General features: G+C 38.5%; 1 protein-coding gene across 1 annotated transcript in view; it reads right to left on the bottom strand.

Annotated features, from left to right (window-relative positions):
• OSBPL8 (oxysterol binding protein-like 8) overlaps positions 1-26,781 on the bottom strand; it is a 53,512-nt gene that overhangs the window by 15,146 nt on the left and 11,585 nt on the right. Inside the window, exons 3-8 of the mRNA XM_009891414.1 lie at positions 13,392-13,462; positions 8,730-8,810; positions 7,759-7,860; positions 6,338-6,541; positions 1,664-1,748; positions 869-1,040 (exon numbers count right to left, since the gene is read on the bottom strand). Coding sequence (XP_009889716.1) covers positions 869-1,040; positions 1,664-1,748; positions 6,338-6,541; positions 7,759-7,860; positions 8,730-8,810; positions 13,392-13,462 — 715 coding nt within the window. The remainder of the gene's footprint in view (positions 1-868; positions 1,041-1,663; positions 1,749-6,337; positions 6,542-7,758; positions 7,861-8,729; positions 8,811-13,391; positions 13,463-26,781) is intronic.

Genomic DNA, 26,781 nt, shown 5'->3' on the forward strand with positions numbered 1-26,781 from the left:
CTCAGAAAAGACAGATGGGCAGCTAAATCTTCATGGGTGGGAGGGAATATTTGAAATAAATTTGCATCCACCTTAAGTACACTGAATTGGTGGAAGATTACTGAGAGAAATTGTGCATAGCACATACTTCAGACAAAATTCTTTCAAATAAAGGACTAAATCTTTTATATTTTCTAATGCACTTTGGTACCACAACTGAAGTGTTAGAAAACACCATTCATCTTCATGCTTGTTTAATAATGTATTTCCATAAAAGTTTATGCTCCCAAAAATCTGGCTGAAGGTATTTATTGAAATAAACAGGGAGGTACTCAAGGGCACTCAGACATTAAATAACAGGTGATACCAGATAATTTCAACTTTTGTGCATTTAATTTAATATAATAGGGTGACTGAATCATTATTCATCCATCTGATGGTTCAAAGCTGAGACATGCTGAAACCATTTAAATAACGATAGGATTATTCATTTCTTTAACAAAAGAACAGCAACTTGCATTCACATCCACCAACTTTGTCACATGTAATAAACTTATTTTCAGGTGAAGCTAACAAGAGAGACCAACTTCAAGATACAAAAAAAAAAAAAAATTTTAAAAGTTTAACTGAGTACTTAAAGTTGGGTATCACATCAGTAAGTTTAAGTTCTGTGGGCCAAACTTTCTTCTGTACATACTTTGCTTGAAAAGAAAAAGATTTTTTTCATTTTATCTACATACAATATAAAACACGGTGCAAATAAGGCACATAAAGAGAATTCAGGAGCAAAAAGAACTGCAGCCTTAGAAAGAGAGTCTCCCTGTGGAGAAGTTATCACTACAAGGTCCTGCCAAAAGGACAATCAGAGTTTAGGAATTAAATCACTTACGGTAAGTTTTCTCCACTGTGCAAGTTGTTAGCACGAAGCAGACCATAGAGAGAGACGTGAGTACTGTCTGCTGAAGAGTTCAAATCATGTTCTTTACCTTCTCTAATCATTGTACGTTTAAGCAGACTTGAACATTTCAGTGCCAGCTCCAAAGCATCCATCCAACACCTGCCTAAAGACAAATTTATTATTTATTAGACTAAATATTAAGGATTTAACTGAACAATAACACTTCCATTTCCTTATTTCACAATTCTTTTGGGTCTGCTTACATTTCTTTTGAAGACACACTTCAGAATTGTTCCACATTACACGCACTGAATTTTATAATCTGGTGGGAATATAAAACCAACTCGCAACTACCCAGCTCTGGCACAAGGGATGCTTCAGGGTAGGATAAGCAAGGTAAATCACGATTCTGTTGGAGCACATTCCAGCATTTCTTCTTTAATGCAAGTATGGTTCCATCCAGGCCCTGACTGTTGAATTCGTCCAAAATTGCCTGCAGCCCTGCTTTAGTTTTGAAGACTAAGTAGCTGCATCAGTTGGCAAAATGTGCTCATGTAATACAATAACGATGTGGAAAAGGAGCCATAATGACAATGTATAAATGCCATTCCAATATAAACCAGCAGATATTCTATTATTTCTTTTTTTGGCAAAAAGTAGCTAAGCAAATTTCTTTATTTCCATGTACCTAATCCATTTTTCAATACAGAAGGCAAATAGAGGCCTATTTTTAAAGTCTGCAGGGGTATGCTGTCACTGCAGAAAAACACCGAAATATCTATTTACCATCTGATTCTGAAGCAGCTCTGATGATCAAATAACTGCTGGGCAACGGCTGAGTTATAGAACCAACTGCTTCACCTTTGGGACCCTTGAAATACACAAAACAAGCAACAGCATCAGATATTTTAATTCAGTTTTACAGTTCATCATTCAATGTAATAACAAGCTGACACACTGCAGAGCTATTTACTGTCACTCAGCAACATCTAATGAAGACATGAATGGAAAGATGGACAGCCCTCTTTTACTGGATTTCTTCTTCAAAGACTTCATTCTAAGTATATCTCCCAATTCAACCCCACTTTAAAAAGAATGGTCTTTGGGATTCAAATAATTTTTGGTGTGTGTTTTTTTTTTTTTTTTTTTTTTGTAAATCAGACTTGGCATAGTAACATGGAAATGCTCTGCTGATGCTAATTATAGCAAGATGACAAAAGCATCAAAACGAACACCACAGGGGAGTCACCCTCACTGTTCCAGTTTTGCTGCAAATGGGTGTGGAGAGATCACACGGGGCAGGCTATTCCTCTTCAGCTCAGGATTTCAGCTGAAGAGGTAAGATTGAAAGAAAGCAAAACAAAAGACATGTCTGTGGGGTGGTTTAAGAGAGTTGATTTACAACAAACGCTGCCTAGAAGACCCCACATTTGTACAGAAACTGGCTCTTCTCCTCCACTCCCATTTGTTCTTGATAAGAGCAAAGGTTTCTCTCAATGGTAGCATTCATAGCAGAGAGAAACATGAGGGCAAGCCAAACCCTTGCAGAGAACAGGAGGCGCTCTTAAGTGATCCACTTTATGCTTATTTTTCATGACATTGTGTTTGGTGTCTCAGCACCATCCTATGCTCCAGAACTGCATGATTTTTGCCTGTCTTCAGAAAACAGATGAATCACTCAATATTTAAATAAAATGGAAATAACTCCTCCCACCCAAACACAATGTACTGCTATAGAAACCCCCTCACCCTTTCTCCCTCACTCCTTCCCCTTCAATCTCTCTACTTAACCAGTAGTCAATTCCACAAAATATTTAGGTGCCTAACTATAGGCTTGGCATTTAAATAAGAAAAAATCCAAGATGATGCCCAGGTCCATAAAAGACATTTAGATGCTTAAGTATCTCTATAAAGGGTATCAGCAGGACACCATGACATTATGTTCAACCAAAAGACACACAGATGATGTCAAATGCCAAAGTTTAATTTTCACTATGAAGTTCTCCACATTTCAAATTAAAAAAAAAAATTAAAAAAATCCAAAAGACCTTTCCATTTCTGTCAAGCTTCATTTTGGAATAAAATGCTAAACAACCATTTTAAAGCCCCTTCCAAAAAAGTTACCTATGGTAACTTTAAGACAACAGTTAGGCAAAGAGGGCTGTGTTAAACATACTTGAAGCTATCGTTGAAAGCTGGGTTAAGCCTGCCTAACTGATGAGTTAACACATTTTGACCTTGACTGATTTCCCCCAGAGAAGCCTAATGAAAAGGCCAGTACAAGGCTTAGAAGAGGGAACTGGAAAGCCAGCAGAAGTTTTGAGCAAAAGCAGATAAAGGCAAATATTTTAGAAGCAAGCAAATGAAACAGCCAGAACGTTTCTGAGGGTGAGAGGCAGGTAACGAGGAGTCTTGGTGGCACTGAAATATCAATACAGGCAAGCTAGTGCTGGTGTAAATGATGTTCAGAAACTCCCGAATAGTCAGTATGGAGTAACAGCAACTTGGGTGTTAGAAACAAGATTCCAAACCTCAGTCCCCCTCCGAGCAAGCAGAAGGGTGCACCTATGAAAACTCTTTGGTGAAGCGGCATCGCGGGGATTAGGAGTTAGTGGGTAAGGAGAACAGGAGGGACAACCCTATGCACAAGCGCTCCTCACCCCGTGGGCGGGCAGGCAGGGAAGAGGTCTCACTCTCACCGGGCCTCTGGGGAGGGAAGAGCATGGTGGCACAGCACCGCACCAGGCAGGCGGGTAGAGGTGCTGGGATGCTGCACAGATGGGACCGTGGCACCTTGGGTGCACCAGTGCTGTGCAAAGGCCCCGGCCATCACAAGTCCTCGAAACTCTCAGGTCACAGGACATGGACTAAGGGCAGACCTCTGCCCACCAGATCTCCCCTTGAGGGTTATACTGTGGGCTTGCAGGTTACACTACTTACACTCTGTACGAAACAGCTATAATTTAGAGATAGTGTGGTTTTGGTATTGGGTTTTGGTGGGTTTTTTTTAAATGCAAGAAAGCAATACTCCCCTAGGTGCTTTGACAACACATTGATTAAAACTGAATGAATAATTTGCAGTGAACACTTAAGTAGGTTGATTTATTTTGGAATAACTGCTTGTGGATCTTGATTTCCTCTAATTGATTACTGTTCCAAAAGCACTGGAGATTTTTCTTTGATATCACCCATTATGGTTTCAAAATCAATTTTCAGTAAGTTAGCATTCTGTACAAAAGAGACATTAGTTTCCATTTGTAAGATGATGTTACTTGAACTGTCTCTGTTCCTGACAGAATGATGGTACAACTCCTCCAATACAAGGTAATGGGCAAGTTAAAAATACCACTAGACTAAAAAAAATTTGAAGTTTACTTCCTATGGAATATTCATGCCAATAAAACTCAAATGTCATGAACATTCAGAGAAAGCAATAAAAATCGATAAGCAGTCACACTTGACTAAATTTGCTTATGAAAAATTATTTGCAGTAACTTTTCTAGTTGTTAATTTTAGAAAACTGAAATGGTATCAGGACCAGGCACATGAGGAAGACAGAACAGCTACCTCAGAGTGCAGGAGGAACATCAAAGACCACAGCAACAGGCTTAAGGGAGCATGTGAAGTGACTGGCCACAAACTACTGCAGAAGAGAATTTGCAGTCTGCCAGACGGACACACTATGGGAAGTGTGTTCAAGTGAGAAAACCTCCTGCAGTACTTATACCTGTGTAAACGTTTCTTGCAATGTCATCTTCCTGCACTGACTGCAAACAAGGATCATTTTGCCTTAGACTTCAGGTTCATTCTGGTAAATCTACTCTGTAAATCAGTGAATTGCTATTACGCTTATGAAAGTCTGCCTCGTGATAATAAATCTGTAACTAGGACATTAGAATTGACTAGGTAAACAAGGCAGAAAAAGGTTTCAAACTTAAAGGCCTTTCATCTAATTAAATCCAGTAATTCTCAACTGCAAATAGCCATACCAAAATGAACAAACGCCACTCCAGCTCTCAGCACATTTAGAATGGACAATATCAACTTGTTCAGGTTCAAAATTTGACCTACCTTAAAAAAGTAAAAATCTGGTGGGGTATGTCCTCTAAATTCTAAATATCTAGTTAAAAAAACAAACAAATCCATTTCTCATTGCCAAGCAATAAAGAAATATAAGACTGATTTGTGATCTTCTGTAGACAGGCCACCACTTTGCAATGTATGTATACATGATCATAAATAATTAAAGCACATTAACACCAAACCCTATAGCTTTGAAAAAGGATATGAAGTTTGTGTTCTGCAAATGTGAGATCATCACTAATTAGTGAAAAGTCCTCCTAAGCAATATTAAAATAAAATCATTCAAAAGCAACTACAAAAGATTTGATCTAAGCTTGGTAAATTTAGATAACATTGATAATGATAACAATCCAGGAAGACCACAAACATCAGGAATTATACTAGCTGACTGACTCCCCAGTCTGAGATAAGGAAGACAAAATCAATGCAGCACGTTCTACAGATGTGACAGTACATCTATATCAATTTAAAATTCAAAAGATACAATCTCACAATTCGTAGCTATCCTAAGACGTATGTTACAGAGGGCATAAATAATTTATTATGACAAGGGTCCTAATATTGTACAGTAATTTCGCCTAAAGCAAGATATCATTTCAAGAGGTAAATATGTTCACTTATGCTGTGCTTCCTCACCCCCTCTCCATAGGCAAACACAAAACAAGGACTACAATAGTTTATTTACTAAACCATGAGTAATAGTAAACATTAAAGATTCTTAACAGAAATTGAAATAAACCTTTGCTGTGCAGAACACACTGTGCTTTTAAACACTCACAGATAAGAGCTACTCACAATATTATGCCATGTATGACAAAGCAAACAGACACCAGAACTGAAGGAAAACATTTATCTTCCAAATTGTAGCCAAAAAGGAACACAACTGGCTAACAAGTTGCAATATAAGCTATTATTGCACAGGGAAGTAATTTGAATTTCTACTCTTACAAGCAAATTGAACTAGGCTGACATTTTATTACATGAATATAGGGTTGGAAGCCAAGAAATGTTTGTAACAGATCTCAACTCTTTCATTTTGGCAAATCACTTCCTTCCTTAATTTCTCAGATTCGATTGATGTAAAATACAACGTTATACACTGATTCCTTCTGCTCACATGATTGCCAGTGATGGCATTAACCTCTCTAATGGCATCCCTCTGCACACCACACTTCTGAAGCTATTTAAGTATACAGAGCAGCATAAATCAAATACTTTTTGTGATGAAGAGGACTAGATGATGAAGGCTTATATTCAGAATAAACAAACCATTAAAGTTATAACAGAAAATGCAGTTCAGCTTTTCATTAAGGTCGTCTTTACTTGTAGCTGGCTAATGCTAGTCATCCGTTAGGAACCATATATGCTACCACTAACCTTTATAGCCCATATGGACTGCTCCAAAGGATGGAAAAGTTTGAAACAAAAGCCATCTTTTTTAGAAGGCCTCTCAATGAGTTCACAAGCGTTCAGGAGCACTGTTCCTACCCACTGGCCGTTTTTGGGGGTTTTGTAAACAAGCAACACTCCTGGTTTCAGTACACACCACAGTTTGGTCCAGCTTTTCAAGGTACCACGAATCTAGAAGATAAATAGTTACAGTTATATCTCGGTGAAGCCAACACCAAAACCATCTCCCTTAACAAAATGAAAATTGAAATTATTATTTCATTTCAAGCAAAGTTTATCAGGTCTATCAAAAGCTTATCAAAGACAATACAAAAGTACAATTTCAATGCTCACTCTTCTATTCTTTTTTGATGAATACTTATTCTACAAAGGGGTATACACACATCCAGATACGACAAGTATGACAATTCCTCTGAAACCTTCATGACTTTTCCTATCTGGAACATATTTTATCACTAGCATGAAGACAGGATAATCTTTGGTAACAGAGGTCCTCTGAAAACAGGACAGACATCTGATAGGAAAAATAGGATATTCACAAAATAACTCAGACATATTTGAATTTCTTAGATAAAACACCTTATAACAGCTGTTACCTTTAACCTATATGTGAAATATAAGATTCTTTCAAGTCCCTGAATTTGCACATCTGATCAGACTGCTTGCATCAATTCTGTCAGCTCTGGATTTTAATTACTTCTGTGTCTGTTGGACTGAATACAAACTCGACCTCTGAACAATGTTTTAGCCTGCCTACATTGATTTCTGCAAAAACTGGAGAAACTTTTTCCAGACAAGCTATTGTTCGGAGCTAACTATAAAAACGGGTAACAGATCTTTTTTCTTGTACAATTTCCAAGGAATTTATTTACAAATTTAAGTAATTATATACAAATATATAAACTGCACTACTGTTGATGACACTGACTGCTATCTTTGAGAAATTAATTCCTCACCTTTTTATACCAGTATTAGAGGACAGTTAATTCTTAAGAGAGGAAAGGAAAATTACCAGAAATACACAAAGAAATCAGTATTCAAATATCTAATATGACTGACCATTTTCACTATTGTTACGGATCTAACAGAGCTTCAATTCAAAGTGTAAAGTAGAAAGGACAAAATAAGAATCATAAAGCCAAATCTTCTGAAGTTAATGGCTATACACACAAGATGCACGTGAGTATGGTGACTACAGTAAGTGGAAGCTAAGTTCCTCTATTACTCCCCTTGGATTTGAGCACAGAGACACTGGGACACAATTAGTAGCTGCTGTGCTTGTAGAAAAACATTAACAACAAGTAAAAGATTGAGACTTTTCTATTTCAGTCAGAAAGCAGCAAGCAGCTGCTACATCTTCAACTCGGGTTTCACACTTGGATTCTGACCTTCAACCAGTCAGCCATAACAATAACTGATGGGTCTGTGATAGTGCTAAGTAATTCTTTTGTAGCTCTCTTCTTTTCTTCTCTGTAATTTTTCTTTTGAACCTGTAAATAATAATAAAAATATTTACAATGCCATAGCCATAAGTCAGTAATCAGAGCACAAAAAGACATCTGTCAATACAAGCTGAGGAAAAACATGCTAAATTCAGTTTGCTATACAGATACAGAGAAATAGCTTTAAAACACAGCATTTGACTTCAAGGTGTGAACAATTATTTCATGCAATTATTTCAAAAGCAGCTACAATATAACCAATTTCAGATACTACTGTATTTTGCTTTTAAGACTGAAGACTTTGAAACTCTTGTTAGAATCACAGGCGGAAAGCCAACCAAACCAATGCACCCGCCCCCCCCTTCCTTTCCTGTTATAAAGTACAAAACCAAATTTGGGCTAGATTCAGATTTACAGGTACATTATATGATCAGTAGTCTTTACCCACCAATTGTTTTTGCTCCCCAGCAGAAATTTGCAGCTATGTATCTCCCTCTTTTATAGGCAAATAATTTAATGTTTCTGCTGACATGATATCTGCCAAACAGTGAAGTTTGGTCTTGTTACAGCACAGGGGGAAGAAGGCAGTAGAAAAACCACAGGTACTGCATGCAAATTGTAACTTTGATAATTCAATTAATCATTGTGTCCTGAGGTCCCTGCCAACTTGAATTATCCTATAATCTTCTGAGTTGTCCTATAATCTTGTGCCATCTTAAAGACTGAATTATAGAAGCCCATGCCTAAGTAACAGTACAATAAGATTTGAAGAGAATCAACACCACAACTTCTTACAATACTTAAATATTCCATAGGTCTCATCATTACTTGGTATTTTTGTCTTCTCATTAGAGAATACAGTAAAACTATGTGAATGCACTTCTAGTCCATGAGGAGTTACTTGGAAATTAATTCACCTTGAGAGATTCTTTTTTTGTAAGTTTGCTTGAAGATAAAGAGATGTCCTTCTCAGAGCCATTGAAAAGCTTGGATTCAGACTGAAATTCACAAGATGCATAATAAATAAATGACAATGATAGATACAAGGATATATTACTGTTGCAGGCACTTCAGAAAGTGTTTGACACGCACAGTTATGTTTGTAAGGTTCCCATTCCCAGTCATTTCTCCATTGTTTCTCCCACTTAAAAAAAAACAAACCAAACCAAAACCAATAAACCACAGCTTGTAACATGAGCTGTTCACCACCTATTTATGGAGTCTTTTTTCATAAGGGTTTTATGGGAAAGAAGTCTGAGATTCCTCCAGAAGAAGCTGAACTACATACAGTAAATATTTAGCCCATGTAGCCTTACTTCGTATGTCACAGTCTTGACCAATTAGGCATTATTTTAGCAGAGAGAGGTTTTAGGAAAATCCTTGTGTTAAAACACAGGAGTCGTACTCATGACATACGAATCCAAATGTCTTCATTCATAACTTGACAGCTGCTCTGAATGGATTGCTATGGAGGCACTTACCCCGTGACCCATGAAGGAAAATACAGCCTCTTCAATCTAGGATTCAGTGCTCTATAAATCATCAGAGTACAACTGGCCACTAATGGCACTTGTTCTGCTCCTTCCTCCCTAATCCCACGCTCTGGTTACTTCACAAGTCATCTTTGAGAAGCTCACAGTGGTGACAGAAAGGGGAATGAGACTCAGGTTTGTTCATGAAACCCAAGTCCTTATTCATGGCAGGACAATACGCTGCCTCAGCATCACATGATTTCTCCCTCCTGCCTCTCCCCATATCTAGTAAGGTTCAAAGTTTATTCCTTGGCATCTCTTGCCTACTAGTTGAAAGGGAACTAGAGCTGCCAAATATTCACCTTGGGATGCAGAGCTCTTAAAAAAAAAAAAAAAAAAAAAAGAAAAAGTCTGTCACAGAGTTATCATGTCGTTCCTACTTGCAAGTCAGAGAACACTGAGTAGGTATCCTCTATAAACTTCAGATAAATTACAAAGAGTTGCATTTCTTTGTGCACTGAAATATAACCCTGATGGACCCAAAAGTTCCCGCCTAGTTAAAAAAAAAAAAAAAAAAAGAAGAAAAAAAGAAAAATCAATGTAACCTTCTAAACTCTGTAAATTCAAGGACAGTTTATGAAAACTGCTTGTCAAGCTGTTCAACATTTCTGATTAGTCATTTCAAATCTCACACTACAATGCAAAGTCTATTCATTGAATTTCTATTTTTGAATACTATAAAATGACAGTCAAAAAATATGCAAGCTTTGAAAAAACTTACTGCAATAATAAAGACTGCACTTCAGCACTCTTACTTAACACGAGTTGCTCAAACCAAGTAAGTAAAAATTAAAGATTTACAAGTGGAACAAATCAATTTAACTTTGATCCTACTTTGACACCTTTCATTCAGAACTAAGACTTTACAGGAGTCTACTTAGGTAGCCAGTGTCAAAAAGCTATCTGCAATAACTGGCAAAAAGTAATTTTATCTCAACATCATTTCAACGATAAGTAAATGTTCTTTAACTTCCATATAAATCTTGGAAAAAGGAAGGAAACATCTTCATTTTGTTTTAAAGATATGTTCTTAACACTCAAAATTCAGCTTTAAGACAAGCATACTACTTGAAATTTAATTCCTCTGTCTAGAAGTTAGAGGAAATACAGTACTTTAAATGTAATAACAGAAGAGGGGAAAAATGCATATCACTGTCACATAAGAAGAGGTAACGAACTCGTTATGCAAGCTATAATGGAGCAACTTAAGTAAAACATTCATAAATATTCTAGTTGCTCACTAACAGAAAGCTAATGCAATCTAAAGGTCATGCATATAAAAGTCCCAAACCCGTAAGTATCCCAGGTTACAAAAATTCATTTTCTCAGTCTCTCAGCTTTAAAGCTCACTGATACGACACTGAATAAAGGTCCATATTTACCTGTCCAATGGATTATGAGACAGATCAGTGATTTGTGTGTTTTTAAGCTAGTAACTTTCTCAGTGTTACACCCACACAAAGTAGATAAGATCAAAATTTAAAAGAAGAAAACATTTTAAGAGAACTTACTGCAACTCACAGCAACGTATATTCAGTACCAGATTCTGGGCACGTCTCATCACTAATTTTCCATCCTCGCTTAAAAAGAAGGGCTGCTACTTTACCTCCACAGCTGTGACAGACAGTTACCATATTCTGTTAGCCTGAAGTTTATTTGTGGGTTATAAAGGAACCACTAGTTTTATCAAGCCCTACATGCAGTAATTGCAAAAATAAGGATGAAGAAAAATATGTCAGGAGAAGTGGGAATATTGGTCTCATCTGTGATAGTAGGAAGACACAAACAAAAGTAATGGCAAAGCATACAAAGACTTAAGAAAGACAAGAACCAAAAATAAATATAACGAACAGAAAAAACAAATTGGATAGTCCGAGATAAATGATTAATAGAGTCTAAAATAAATCCAAGTTAAAAGAGACAGTATTGACTTGATTTCCAAGTCAAAAATGATTTAGAGGTTTCTGGACCAATATAAATACTTAGATCAGAAGCAAGCCGGATGGTAAAGTATGCTTCCTTGGTTTCCCTGACCAGTGAGGCTCTAGGATGCAGTAAAGCTGAACAATGCAAAGTTTTGTGACGCCAAGTGAGATGTAAGACACCAACAGCTTGAAATGCTTAGCTACACACCACAGAACTGCAGCTTCAGCTGCAGAAACCAACCTGCTCACCCCAGTGCAATTCTGATGACACCATTCAAGCAGGGTAAAGCAACTATAATCTTTAAGTTGCTTTGATGTCCTTTGGTATCTCTTTATGTTTTCTCTTTAAGGCCCTGACACATGAAATATCACAGAAAAAAAATTGTGTCAAGACCTCGAGCGCAATCCCTCTGTCTCTTAGGGACATGGCTGCCTGTGCCCAGGGCCAGCTCTGACAGACTGCAGTGCCAACGCTGCAGCAGAGTGCTATGGAAAGAGCCGTGCGAGAAAGCGGCGAGAAGCAGGCATCTCCCCCATCTCCCTTGGGAGCTCGCTGTGTTAAAGCTCAGGTCCTCGCCTTCCCCTACAGAGCAGCCCACGCCTGCTGCGCCCTGACAATCTGTTTAACTGTCTGTTACTGCATTTGCCTCTGTAAAAAACAATGGACATTCTAGGAGAAAATAGGAAAGCACACAGCTGGGTAATTTAAAGCCTTTAAACTCTATCCTGCAGTGATGCCTAAATAAGAAAAACAAGTGAGCGTAGCTACTCCACTCAGTGATTGAACCATACACAACCTCCCCCTTCGCAAAATGCAGTCTTTCCCTCTTTAATGTCTTGAGAGAAAGAAACACTTGTTTTACGAGACACCTGTTTTATGAGACACCCAATTGTATTTTTTTTTCTGAAATTCCACATTCTAAATACATCAAAATCATTAGATAAAAATTCAGTGCATTGATATGCCAGGCACTTTTGCTGACCAAAATGTTCATGCTCTTTAAGAGTTACAATAGGCCGACAAATAAAGAAGGTCGCATCAGAGCAGCCTATACGATGCTCTGATAGCTTCTATAACTGTAACCTACAAATTTAAAAGGACTTGGAAAAGGAAAAGATAGCTATGGTAGATTTTTCTCTACGCTACTACAATGACTTCTTACACAAATCTCTCATTATGTGCATACTATTTCAATACCATCAGAAAAGAACATTTTATTCTGAGTAAGAATGCTGTTGCAAACTATTTGTGTAAGTAATAGCAATCAGAACAAAACACAGCTCTGGAGACAAAAGACCTGGGATCACTACATAAAAAGAATCTTTTTGGTTGGCTCGGGTAGTTCATGTTTCCTTCCTTTTAAAGTTTAGCCACTCTAAGATGCTGCAGTTTTGGTGACTGCAGTGTCCATCTCCCAGCTCCACTTTGTACATTCTCAGTTTTCACGGCATCTCAGTAAGCCTTTTCCGTCTTAGGACTACACTATGATTATGACAAATTTGCCTGGCTTCTGCCTTTTCCATTTCTATTGTCAAGACTATAAGAAAGCATAAACATGTATAGCAATTATATCTAGTTTAGTGTTCCACTGAATATGCTTTCTCTTACGCTGTCATTGCCTCAACAAAATGGGCCTTTATACTTGAATTCTGTGTACTGAAGTCTCTGCAACAGATTACACTTAACGATGTTTTACTCTGGCAATTTAAGCCATTAAACTAAGCCTTTTCCAATTACAGTTTTTCTAACATTCTTATAAGATTTGCTACAGCTCAGTGAACAGCATCTTCACTTACAGCTTAAAAGGATTTTAAATTCTGTTCCATAGCAGGAGTTGGCCTCCATCCATCATACATATGGCAAGGCAACATCCCACCCGAAGATGACAGTGAGAAGACTCCACATTTCATTTTCACTAATTTGAACGGAGGATTTTCGTGTCATGTCATCCTGAGAACTATATTAAGAAAGTCCCTTTAATCTTTATCTATTGCTGAATCTGAAGAGTAATCTTCAAGATTATCTACAATTAAAGTTAAATACATTTGCATTTAATTAAAAACGCACAACAACTTCTCACACTGACATTTTTAAGCCAGATTAGGAGGCTGCTTTCCTTACCTTGCTTTTTGACATAGAATGTGCTGTATCCTCTTTGCTTTGTGACACATCTTCCTTCCCTTTGTCAACACCTTAAAGAAAAGACAGCATTGTTGGAAATGATTTAAAGACATTAACATTTTATATGAGCTAGCCGTTGAAATAAATGTGCAAATTGTATTTAGCATAAAAAAGTGCAAGCAAATTGGACTTTCAAGCAATGTATACATACCAGTTGAATACATACCAGCTACTACAATATTAACTAATTTAATACCCACTAAGAGGCGAGAACAGTCCACTGTATTTGGATTGTGCTGCACTGGACCCAATAACCTGATGAATCATAAACATGATGTGCAAACTTTTGTCCTTTTATCTTCTCATTCTCCCCTACCTGCATACATGCATGCACAGAGCAGAATACTAAATAACGCCTTTTTTTCCTTTGTTCATTTCTGTAGCTAGAGATAATTATTAAATACCACCTACATGAAACCAAATCTAAAACACTAATTAAGATTGCCTGTCATTTTTTGCAAGAAAATGGAAAAGGTTGCTTATGTTAGCCTTGAATTTATACTTTCAACTTGACACTGCATAAGCGTAAGTACAAGGCTTTATATTAAAACAGTTGTTGAAATCCCATATTTATCTTCTGTGAGTGACTCACAGTACAAGCCCCACACTTCCCCAGCATCCAAAAAGCAATGTGAGACAATGGCTGTAGCCAGTATATGTGTGACAATGGAAAGGGGGGTCACAACTGGCAACAGTGCTGCTGCGCAGCTGCTATGTGCCACAGAATGTGTACCGAGAACCTTGCATCCTCTTAAGGAAAAATAATCTACTCTGGTTAGCGAGAGAGGATATATCAGTGATTCATTTTCTTTGAAGAGGCTGGTGGTAGCGTAAAGCTTTTATAAACAGGAATAAAACAAACTGCACAATGCGTTTATCTGAGTAAGTAAAAATGCCATCATTTGCATGCCCTCCAGATAGAAGGGATGAAGTCATACATGAATTTCAGGAACAATCCACGCAGCTGAGAAGCCTTGCATGGCTCCGACAGTGGTACCCTAAAGCTGCAGCCCACCAGAGGGCACTACCTCAGCAGATAAATTGCAGAAACAAGTGGCCAAAGCTCTTCTGAGCTTCCCTTTGAACATGTTCCCAACTTTGAAACAGAAATTGGTACTCAGATCTCTAAAATGAGAAGATTTATCGCAGAAACAGTTTGATTTCACATTCTTCAGCAGAATGTGTGGGGACACTTCATGAGCTTTAAAAGAATTTTGATTAAACTCTCTATAGCAGCGTTGAATAGTTTGTTTAGTGTAGGATTATTTTTTTATTTTTTTAAAAAAATCAGTATCTTCACCCTTACACAACTTACAATACCCAGAAACCCTTAGGACAGGACTGATTCATCTGTCATAAATACATATCTTGGGAAGTTTCACTAAGTTATAAAAGCATTAGGCTGGTCTTCAGGTTACTTGAGAAATTTGAGATTCCTCTTAGTTTTGGTCTGCTAATCAGTCTTTTTGGGGTTCGTATTTATATTTAATACCTTTTGCAGAGATTCTTTTTTAAAACCAGACTTTTAAGAATTATATAGTGCAATACAGTGATATTTCATTTTATGTTTACACAGAGTAAACCTTACATGCCTTTAAAGAAACCTTTACATATCTTTATAGCAGCATCTTCGTGCACAGTTCATGAAACCCTTCCATTTGAAATTCTTCCAACACATCTGTGATAGGTTTGTGCAGCTAATGAAAACCTATAATGCAGAAGACTACTTCACCACAGGGAAGAAGTACCTAGACAGGCAGAAGAGTTGTAGTAATAAAGAATCCAGAAAAAAATCAAAAAGGCATGTCACGATCCAGAGGCCAGAAGCCACATTTCCTACATAACACCAAATACAAAAGCACATTTTCTACAGCACCAGTCATCAGGTGCTGAAACAAAACAAAGGTTGCTTCAAGCCTTAGAGGACAGACCTGCCTTAGTTCACTGAGAAGTTACTAGATTCAATGCCAGTCTCAGGCAGTCAAACACACACCAGAACCACAGTAATGACGTTTTCTCCTCACGCCCATACTCAAATGAAATCCCTCATTACGAACCAATTTCCACTGAAAATGTAATGCAGTCATTTTCTAATGGTTTTCCCATTTATACTTATTTATTTATAGGCTTATATACAGAAGACTTAGTGATGGGAATCAACGAGGAAGTGCTAAGTCAGGACTGTTCTTACAGAAGAGAAGCTATAATTCACAGCTTGCTTTCTAAAGCACACAGTTTTATGAGCTTTACACATCCTTATCTAACAAACATATGTTTTTATTTTCATAAACAAGCTTTTCATTGGTATCACCAAGCAGAAGTGAAAACAGAAAGAACTACTCTGTCCCAGAGAACCAGACACAAAGGCCAAAGTTCAGTGGTGTTTCCGTGAATTCCACCAGCTTGCTTCCCACGTCTCGAGCCGGAGAGGTGTGCGTGCTTGCTGGTTTATAAACACGCCACCGCGCTCACTGTTCCCTTCCTCACTCACATGCACAGCAAAGGGCTGTCCCAGGGGTTTGCTGGTGAATCCAAGTCAGGGTGCTGCAGACCCTGGAACAGCTCGCACTGCTCCATCTCGGTCTGTGAGGAAATCCAACCAGTCAGCTTCACATCCCACACCATCCTACCTGCAACCTCCCTGTCTGTAGACGAGATAACCACTCAGCATACAGACAGAAGGCTTTTCTCCCCATGTGCTAAAAAGTATGTTAAAAAACAAATCATAATTCAGGTGCTGATCCAGACACAGTGTAAGGATGCGTTTTCCAGGGAGCCTCTATTAAGATGGAGAGACCTCAATACCACAGGCAGTCTTAATTCTTCTAAAAAGAACAGGCTGATTCTAATACGTGCAGCGAAATGGGCACTGAACCATCACAAAGCTAAGGACAAGATACACTTTACTGTGGGAATATTTGGGCAAGGAAACAACAACAGAACAATTATTTTCACAGAATCAACAATAAGAGATACTGTTTTCTCCCTTCCTGCTACCAGTTATGAAGAACAATTTTCTCTAAGGATTTCTGACAAAGACAACAGCAGTCAAGAAAGCTGTGCCTTCAAGTGATGCTTTGTGTTATTGCTCTTTTTGCAGTTTTGTTCACCCCAGAGGTACTGAAAATTGCACCACAAAAAGGCATTGAATCAGTGTCTGGAGCAGAGACCGCCAGGGTATGAGAGGCTAGAGGCAGGCTCTAATAAAAAGAATGTGTTTCAAGTTTTTCAGTGTTTACTAGCAGCAGTTTGGGGCTTAATATTTTAGCTTACTTGTGTTCCATCCTGTAATTCAATCAGGAACTCTTTAACAAGATAACCTGAGCTCACATTTCACAATGTAGAAATTCAGGTGTTGAAGATGCAGGCCCCTTCTGTAACTTCCTCTCTATTAAATCACTTGAATTTGTGTATCATTTTCTACCTAAAATCCTGAAAGCAATCTTCAGAGTTAGGAGACAGCGAGCCATTGTCATTTGAATCAACCTTTAGAGCTGCACATTGAGCTCCCAGTATTAAGACACTTGCACATTTGAAAAAAAATAATATTTTAAACACAAGCTCCGCTGCTGTAGCCTCTAAAGCAGTTCTGGGCATTAGGGATTGTGTTCAGAGCAACAGTGTGTCTTAACAGACTTTCGCCCAGTGTGACCTTCCTTGTCTTAACATCACAGGCCCCATGGGCTCTGAAAGCTGATCCCAGCACCAGTGCAGTCAGCTGCAGTTCACGGTATGACCTTAGAAGTCAAGGGAAACTGTCAAGGTAATGACTGTTTGTAAAATTAGGGTAGGTGCCATCTGCTCTCCTAAGATCCTTTGGGAAATAGTTTTCTAAAATGAAAAACTACAGGTAAAATATACTGTTAATTTAATTTTGGTAAGGGTAATTAAAATTATTCATGGGTTTTGTTGTCCACATTTGTACTGTGAGCACTCGGCAACTCCTTCCAAAACTTGCAGGCGGAAATCTACGTGAACACTCATGATGAGCTTTCAGCCAGATGCAAGAGCCTGATGACTGCATGCGACTGGAACAACCAGAGCTCTATACACGCAAGGCGTCAATGAAACAAAATCAAACAGCACTTCTTTACAGACTGAGCTGGAATATGCAGTCAATACCAAAAGAAAAAAATCCTCCAAATCATCATCTTCGACAAAAAATGAGGAGTATATACATTGTAAGATTAGCGTTAAAGAATCTTTAGGATAAAGTCTGTGGTAAGGTACATTTTAAAACAAAACTGTTTAAGAGATTTCAAATTTGAAGCATGACACAAATATCATTCTTTACAGTCTCACCCACAATCTGTCCCTTCAATCAATCTTGAGGGAAGGGAAAAACCAAAATCAACCACATAGCATCTCCTACATCTCAAACACTGGTTTTATACCTCTCAACAAATACCATTTGCGATTAGGATACCTGAGAAAAATACATCAGTAAAAACATGTTACTTTTTAATGATAGATCTAATTAATCCAAAAAGGAAGAATTACTATCCACTGGGGGCTTTTTTCCAACAAACAGACCCACCAGTAAAAAAGCAATGCAATGCATGAAAAGATCACAAATAGCAAGTCAAGCAACAATATTACTGACTTCCAAATGAAACGCAAAGAACAGCCTGATTTGATTACTGCATGTGCAGTTGTGAAGAACAAAGAATTGAGCTGAAAAACTATATGCTTCTGGAAGAACTATGAGCTATACTTAGTGGGAGATACCAATACTGATGTTATATAATAAACGCGTCAGAAAAAAAAGGAAAAATCTTTTTTAAAAATTTAACACTGGAGACAACAGTCTTTTTAACTGACTTTCAAAAGCTTGCTGACAACCAGTTTTAAGAATACAATCCCATATTAAGTAATTGAAATTCCTCCATGGATTTTGAAACTGAGGTAATCAGAAAAGCAAAGTCCGTTTATGTATTTTCTCATGGTCATGTTTTCTTTTGCAAACACCATATAAAATAAAAAATAATTACCAAAGACTGTCCTTACTGTAACTATACATGAGTATCTTTTAGACAGACAATAACTAATACTTGCTTAAACCAAACTAAAAGAGTATACCTTCCAGCATGCTAATATTGTTTAAATTCTTCAGATATGTGGAAGATTCCAAAAGATAAAACATTTTTTAGTTATATATTCACATTTGATTTTTTTTTTATTAAAAACTGTTTTCCATTTGCTCTGCATTTTAAGAAGTCATTCATTGTCCACTTATGGACAGTGATCAGCTTTAACGTAGAGTTCTACACAGGAAGAAGGCAAATAGGTTTTGTTTCAGTAATTACCAGATGACATGCATTTATTTTAAAGGTAGGGAGGATCTGTCTAGTTGCCAACTCCATGCTTTCAAGCTTTGAGATCTTTATTTCCTCAGCAGCTTGAATAAAACTCAGTGTTAGATTCTTGGTAAAAGGCTAATCATTTCCTGAAGCAGAGTGAAAGGAAATGTTATAGGGTAAAACATGAAGTTTAATAGAATGTGGTGTCCCAAGCAGTTGCCCCCACCTGCCTGAGTCTGAACATGCTGCTCCAGTGATTCTGCCAGCCAGCACCAACCAGCGATGCAGAGAGCTCCCTAATCCCCACCTGCCACCTCCCCTGTGCTCTGCACCCCAACTCTTTTCCATGGCTTCAGAGCCAGAGCTTACAAATTCAGGAAGCCATTCTGCAGAAGGCATGCAATTAAAAGTGAAAACTATTTTACCCTTGTCGTCCCCCCGCAGCATTCTGGCCCCATGGGAGTACACAACAAAGTGCGTATGTGTGCATGCACAAAACAAATCACACATACAGGGTAATTCTGGTAAGAATGTACAATTTCTACAATGTCCCCTTTCAGGAAGAGGTGACCTTGTAACACATTTTCAAGCGTTGCAGTTCCCTGAAGTAAACTGCTGAAATTCAGGTACCTATATCAGAAGTGCACATTATGGACAATGAAAGTCTAGAAATTCATTTCAATATTCCAGTACTGATTTTCAGGAGACAACAGATCTGAGCAAAAGGAGATTCAAGCCCTTTCTGGTGTTAAATGTCTTAAAGATCTTGCACTACAGAGTTTAGCAAGGCTATGCTGTTAGCCCTAACTAATTCTATCTTGTCATTTTATTTCAAACCACTGACAAACACGCAGATTCTGCAGTAGTTGATGCTAAATTAAAACCTTCTGCTATACCTTACTATTTTAAAGCAAGTCCATTGTGCACAGGGGAGTGGAAAGTACAAGGGAGGAAGGCGTTTATAAACCACATCACAGAACTTCAGTCATAAAAGCCTGAACAACCAAAACAAATATTTCAGTCAGTTACCAAATACACAAATGCCTTTTAAAGGGAGATATGCTGTGGTGTAAGCTAACTTACTGGCTTGCCTATCTGCAACTCTTGCTACTACAAAGAGCTGTTATACAAGCAGTATTCTTTCCGATTTCTACCAACATCTCAGTACGTTACTTTCATTCAAGCTGAAAAATCCTAGGAGGAAATTATATTCTCTTCTGTATATTTTAAGAAATGCAAGACCAAAACAAACCTGGTAAAGCAGGAGACAGTTCGTTATATCCTCCAAATGAAGCATTCCGGACAAGCTTTCCGCCATCAGCTCTTGGAGAAAACACAGATGAAATCCCAGCACATGAAGAAAACCTACGTCGCACTGGACCCTCTTCCTTCATGAGTTAAGGTGTTTGTGTAAGGATTATGTTCTCTGTGAAAGCTGGTTAGCATTAGCTGGTTGGAACAAGAGTGTTGCAGTAACAGCCTTTTACCTCACATTCTGATGAGTAAGATACAAAAGGAAAAAAAAAAAAAGAAACAAACGAAGGGCACATGTGAAAAATGCAGCGAAGAGACAGAGGCTGCCAAATCAGCAGCAAGCCAAGCAACACTATACTCCTCTTGTCAAACCCATTAGGGCACTTAAAGCAGAATGGCTTTGCTTCAGCTCCTCTTTTCCACATATACACTGCATCTCATTTTCTACATCTCAGTTTTGGTCCTACTCATCTGTGCTTTCCAAGCACACAAAAATGGTAATTATTTAGGTTTTAAGGATTAATTAAATCCATCGTTTTTCCTGTTAGTCCTTCAAGTCCCAAATTTATATTGCACAAAGCACAAGTTGTGAGCTACATGGCTTCCTAATTTGATACTGTCGTACACCATGGGAATCTGAAAAAGGAGCTCATGTTTTGCGTTACACAGCCATGTTGAATTGCCTATTTAGGCACTTACATAGCTAGTTTTCATCAGCTGATTGCCATGGCTTCTACATCTTCATTACTCATTTCTATTTAAAAGGTGAGGTGATAGCTTTTTCTTCTCTAAGTATCTACCATATTTATATATACAAATCAGCTGGACTCCTGGAAAATTTGCACAAAATAAGCTCCACAAAAAGGGGGTTTTACTATTAATGCCCCAAATGTTTTATGCAATGAATAAAACATTTAAATGAACCAACTTAAATTTTAAACATAAAAAAAAAATATTCCAAGTAAATTTGTGCTTCAAGACTAGAAATCAACTGATCCAAACTGCTCTTGCTGATCGCTACCAGAATAAAGTCAAATAAGCTCTCCCTAACCTCCTTCATCCACTCCTCGTTAGATTGGCTGCTTCTTTGCCCTGATGACTAGCATGCATGGCTACCCTCTTCCATATGTGGAATTTCATTCCTGTCTGGCTCTTCTTTGCTAATCCCATTTTTCCTATGACACCTTATATCTGACAAAATACGTTTTGAAACCTACCCTGCTGGAAAGCGGAAAAATAAGACACTGAGAATTGGCTTGAAAATAGGAACTGCATTCTCCCTTACTCCATACTAGAGGACTCCTCTTCTTGTGGGATGTGAAACACATCCCACAAATTAAATCAATGATAGTATGAATTTGATTAATCCTCAAATAATACTGTTTAGTCCAGCTGCTTATGCAAAGAAGTGCATTTACTATTTGTGGCTCAGTAATTTCAGTTCACTTTGGCTCAAGGACAATACAGTAGACTGAAGTATTTTATAACCTCTATGAACGGTTTGAACTGTGCAGAGAGTATGTGCATTAGTACCTATAGATACATACACTAAGATACATACAGAACACACTGAAAATTATTTTTCTGATAATGAAACATAGTAGCTTGCAGTATCCCGCGAACGACTAGAATTTCTTCATGCCTCTTAACAGACTAATGTCCCAATACATGACAAGGAAAAAAGTTGTAATTGAAAAACCCAAATATGAGCCATCAATAGAAACCATTATATGTGATACGTAACCTTCACTTCTTTAGTACAAGAACTGAAAAACTCTATTCACTTGGGCACAGGGGGGGGGAGAAACTGGATGAACATGTCTTGTGTTCAGGCCTGCCTCCATTTATCCATTACTATGTCTCATACTTCCCTCAGCTGAAGCAGTCCTTGTCCAGATGTCCCGGAAGGAACAGAAAGAGCAGCTGAAAAACTTAAGGAGTAGAATGATGGGGCAATGAGGAGGAAAGGCAAGGAGGGAGAACACCGCTTTTTTCTTCTTTTTTTCTTTTTTATTTAAATAAACACAGCTCCACATCACTCCTCCAAATCTGTCTTCTCAGCTATAAAGCAGAGCAAACTACCTACCTTGGTCCAAATCTCTTCAGAATATGCATTTTATTGTTTCTAATTAAAATCAAGAGAAAGCTGCAGTAGAAAAACTCCCCTTACACACAGAAGGAACTGTATCCTCTCATTACAGAGCTATCTTGCCCAGTTAATGGGTCTGTTATCTCACGTTTCAGAGCCAGGGCTATGACCCTGCCCAGGGATGCTCTGCTGACACTGCTATCTGTGTCCTGTACCAGAATGGCAGGGTCGCACAGGCTAACGGGAGGCTCCACCACCAGCCACCCACACTGCTTTGTCTGCATCTGCCTCCAGCCACTGAGCCAGCCAGTTCTGGAGCCACTACTGAGCATGCCTCTGCCAGCCTACCAGGTTCTTCCACAACAGTCTTCTCTGCCACATTATGTTCATTTTACTAAAAAGTAGCCAGACATCCAGGGGTTTGAAGAAACAATGTAATCCTGAAGGTTTTTCCCTTATTTCTCCCCATGCCCTCTCAATCCCTTGACACTGTTCATGCAGGCAAACTGTAAACAAGAACAGCTTAAAAACATCTTTCTGCTTCCTATGCCCTTTTCTCCACTTAGAAGTGAAATTGAAATATTTGGGTAGACAAAATTAAGAATTTCAATAAGGATAATGTTACATTTCCCCTGTCGGAAGCTATCTTCCAACCAAGGAAGCCATTAGCTGGGTATTCTGAATAAGTACCACCTTCTTTAACTCAACGGCTACATAGGAGAGGCAGACTGTGCCTTTTGCCAAAGTATGACTGTCTCACCACTGCAAAGGAGGGGGGGAAAGAAAGAAATCTAATTTAAGCTTCCTCTTTAAACTTATTCCCCTCCACCAAGTCATCTTCATATTTCACTTAAACCTGCAGTAGTAAAACAGTTAATTACATGGTTTGGCTGTAAAAATTCACTAGTTCTCCAACTTTTCAACAGCTTGTGATTTATTATGCCTGCTAACACTTGTATACGCATGCTCATTTGCTTCAACTACTTCAAAGCAGTATATGTTGCTGGAGAGATAGCTGACATGAACCTGAAAGGCTGTTAGATCAAAAGGAATCTGTAACATTTAATAAAGATGAGCATTCTTCTCCATGGTGTGATTCTAGGCTAAAGTTTACTGTAACTCTTGAGCATCAGCCTGTGACATTAAAGAGGTTTCTGCTCTCTACACACTCAGCGCCCAAAGCTCTTAGAAGCCCTTTTAATTCCTTGATTTGATTCCTGAAAGGACACAGAGGAACTTTTAAGTAGTTGGAAGTGCTTTTATTTGCATGTTCTGTACATGGCAATGGAAAGGTGCACTTCATTAGCGACGAAATATTAGACACACACACAAAAAAATAATTCCCTTTTCTCTCTTCTCCCCTCACCCAAAAAATTCAGACAGAACAGGCCAATGTACTGATAAAACTGCAATTAGTATAATTCATTAGGAGATCTTAGACTAATGTCCCAGGAAGCCATCTATCCTTTTGATCTCAGTTTCCAGTGTCTTAATAATTGATATACTTAGAAAATGCACTAACATACACAGCTTGGAAGTTTACATGGTTTCAAAATACTCACAAACAGAACTACAGCCAAGTCCAACTGCAGAAGTCAGACACAGCTGAAAAGCCTGCATAAACAGGAAAGTATCTGCACTCTAGCCTGCATGCATGAGGTGTGGGCCACTGGGTATCTGTACATGAAAAAATAAGATTCCTCATAACAAAAGTCAAGTACTCCATGGAAGCAGGCACTAGACTAAATATGCTCCTGAAATTGAGAGAAAGTCTCCTGGTTTCTCTGTTTTATATAATACCTATATCAGTAGGAAGAAGAAAAAAAACATGATTGAAATATTTAGTTCATCTATCTCGGGGTCGGGGGTTTGACTGATTCTCAGTCAATCTGTTGAATATCTCTTTAAAGGAGGAAAACTTATCTGCTATATACATTTTCTAAAGGACAGAATGCATTTCTTCTATCAGTTACTCCATCAGGCTTCTTCAGTAGTAAATGATGGCTGAAAACCAAATCATAATCCTGTGCTTAAGACATTCTTCCAGGATATTGCCTGGGGCAAAACTTAAATCTCAGTATACAAAACAAAGGCAAATAGAAGACACGTGCAATTCCAACAGCACATGAACACTTTTGACAAAGCCTGGTTTTAGATTTAAAACATTTCTTCAATAGAAAAATATTTACAGCTGAAAAAACCATAGGCTTATCAAAACAGATCTCTCTGAACTGTACAGGTATGAATTCTAAGCATGGAAACTGAACTCAAATGAAATATATGCTGAACTGAGGAATGTTAAATGCAATAATCCTTTTATATAGATGTTAGAAGTTTAAAATAATGAACACATTACACAAACTGATACTGATGCAGTAATACAACTAAGACTATATCTAGTGATGCAAATTAAAAAAAATATTCCTTAAAAACAAACTCTGTGAAAGCAAAGGGAGAAGAAGGAGGAAGGAAAATTGATGGTGTAGCAGAGAAGACAGAAGCTTTTTAAACTTGCCCTTCAAGTCTGACAATAATTTGCCCTGACATCTCGACAACACTATGTTTTCCAGTAGAATTCTCCCCCCAGTCCAACAAAAGAAAAGGTCATAAATAATTCTCAACATGCAGTATACACAGACTCTTTGCAGCATGCAGAAAGCAGAGAAAGGAAACTGCTAGACTAGCATACCTATAAATGAGTTTTATCCAACACCTGATTTTTGCACAGGGACTTCAAGTGAAAGTGTTTCTCTCCTATTTAACAAAAGGGGTATTAAAGATATACTTGCCTTCACACACCAGTATTTGATTCAGAAAAAAGACACCTGAACCACGAGGCTACAAGTTGTGTCAGTAATTTACAGTGGCAAGTTTCTTTCACCAAATATTCTTCTGTTCTCCGGTATTTCCAAGTCGGGTGCAGTTCAGCTGAGGAGTAATTCCAGAGTCATGCCTGAGAGTGGTTATGAATGAACACCAAGGCTTCCAGTGCCCTGCTGGCAACTGCACTTGGCTGCACCTCCCCGCTGCCCACCGCTCCTGCGCAGCTCCTCCCACCCAAAGTAAATAGGCTTGATCACTGCTCAGCTTTCAACAGTTTTCATCTCGGCCCTTATGAAACTCTCAAGGTCACAGTTCAGGCTCAAGTAGGCCAGCTCTGCAGGGATTGTCATGGAGAAAGAGAACTTGCTCGAGAAGTTTCACAGTAATCAGCCCTGCTGTGCCTTTCAAACCCCGTACCAAGCTTTCATAAAGCTGTAATCCACACGGAAAGGAGTACATGCAATTTACCCAAGCCACAAGTACTGGGTGGAGTAGTATTTCAGAAATGGCAAGTTTTAATAAACACACAATGACTTGCAGAGAGGAATGTGCCAGAGTATGCATTACAGTAAGAAAGCAGGAGGTCAAGATAATAGATGCAGGAGACTAAGCACACACAGCAGAACTTAAAACATTTCACAAGAAATCCACTCTGGTAACACAAGCAGACTATATAGGGGTCAAACTCCTTCCTTGATTATAGTGACTAGAACCGCACTCACATCCCGTTGGAGACAAGCATCACTAAAGCTGTTCCAAATCAATCGCACAATTTTGTGGAACTGGGGCTTCACCTCCATGAGGTATGCTCTGTCATAAAACTGAAAAGTGGCCACTCGTGTCACTGGGGTCAGGTCCCTGCAGCAGTGAAACAGATATTAATCCAGAATCACCTAGAGAACCAGTCCACATGGCTCCTACGCACTACTTCCTCGGCATCAAAAGACAAAGTAAGACAAATTAAAACACCTCCCAAGAATAAAGCAAGAGAGACCAAGACTCTCCAAGTGCAAGGGCTTTTCTTAAACAGAATTCCCACATGGCAGGACAAAGCAAAAGTGTTAACGTTTTCTAAGACATTAGACACACTCTACAGAAAAGGTGCCTGACTTCAGAAGTAATATTTACTGTTAATATGGAGTTATTAAAAAACTGAGCTTGCTGGACAGCCTCAACAAGCCCACTAGCAGTTTCTTCTCTAGTGCTGAGAGCGTGAGACAGTCTTATGGAAAGACGAAGTGAGGTAAAAAAGCATGACATGTTTTGTAGTCTGTTGCTCTTAATGTGTCAAGATAATAAATTATTCAGCTGTTTGTCCGGGTTTGAGTGACACAGGACTAATTTCCCTTGAAGTAATTTTACTTTCCAGTAAAGTCTCTTCTAATACTTGGGAAAACTGCACCTTTAGAAGACTAGTGTCTGAATTTGTGAAAATATTTACTTCATAGCCAGCTATGGTATGTGGGTTTCAAGGTCTCAGTGCTTTTGAGTTAGCCAGGTGCAGGGATGAGGAGAAGCGAGACCTGGGCACTTAACCCAACGTGGCCAACAGAATCATTTTACACCATGAATATCACATTCAATATAAATTAGAAAGTTTGCTGAGGAGTGATCTCTCTTCCTTGATGGCTGAGATTCTGAGAATTTCTTGCCCCGGTGCCAGACCCCTGAGCCCTTCCCTTCCTCCCAAAGCCGTAGCGCTCAGTGTTATAGCTACAGGCATACGTAGCTCAGTGCTATAACTACAGGCATTTGGGACTTCTCTCTCCAGCTCCAACACAGCACCTCTCCGCTGCAGCTTCAGACTCATGCACCCCCATGAACGAACAGGCTCTCATAACCTCCTGGTAGAAATGGGGCGAAA

The sequence above is a fragment of the Charadrius vociferus genome, unplaced genomic scaffold (genome assembly GCF_000708025.1).
Source record: "Charadrius vociferus isolate BGI_N301 unplaced genomic scaffold, ASM70802v2 scaffold379, whole genome shotgun sequence".
Taxonomy (NCBI): domain Eukaryota; kingdom Metazoa; phylum Chordata; class Aves; order Charadriiformes; family Charadriidae; genus Charadrius; species Charadrius vociferus.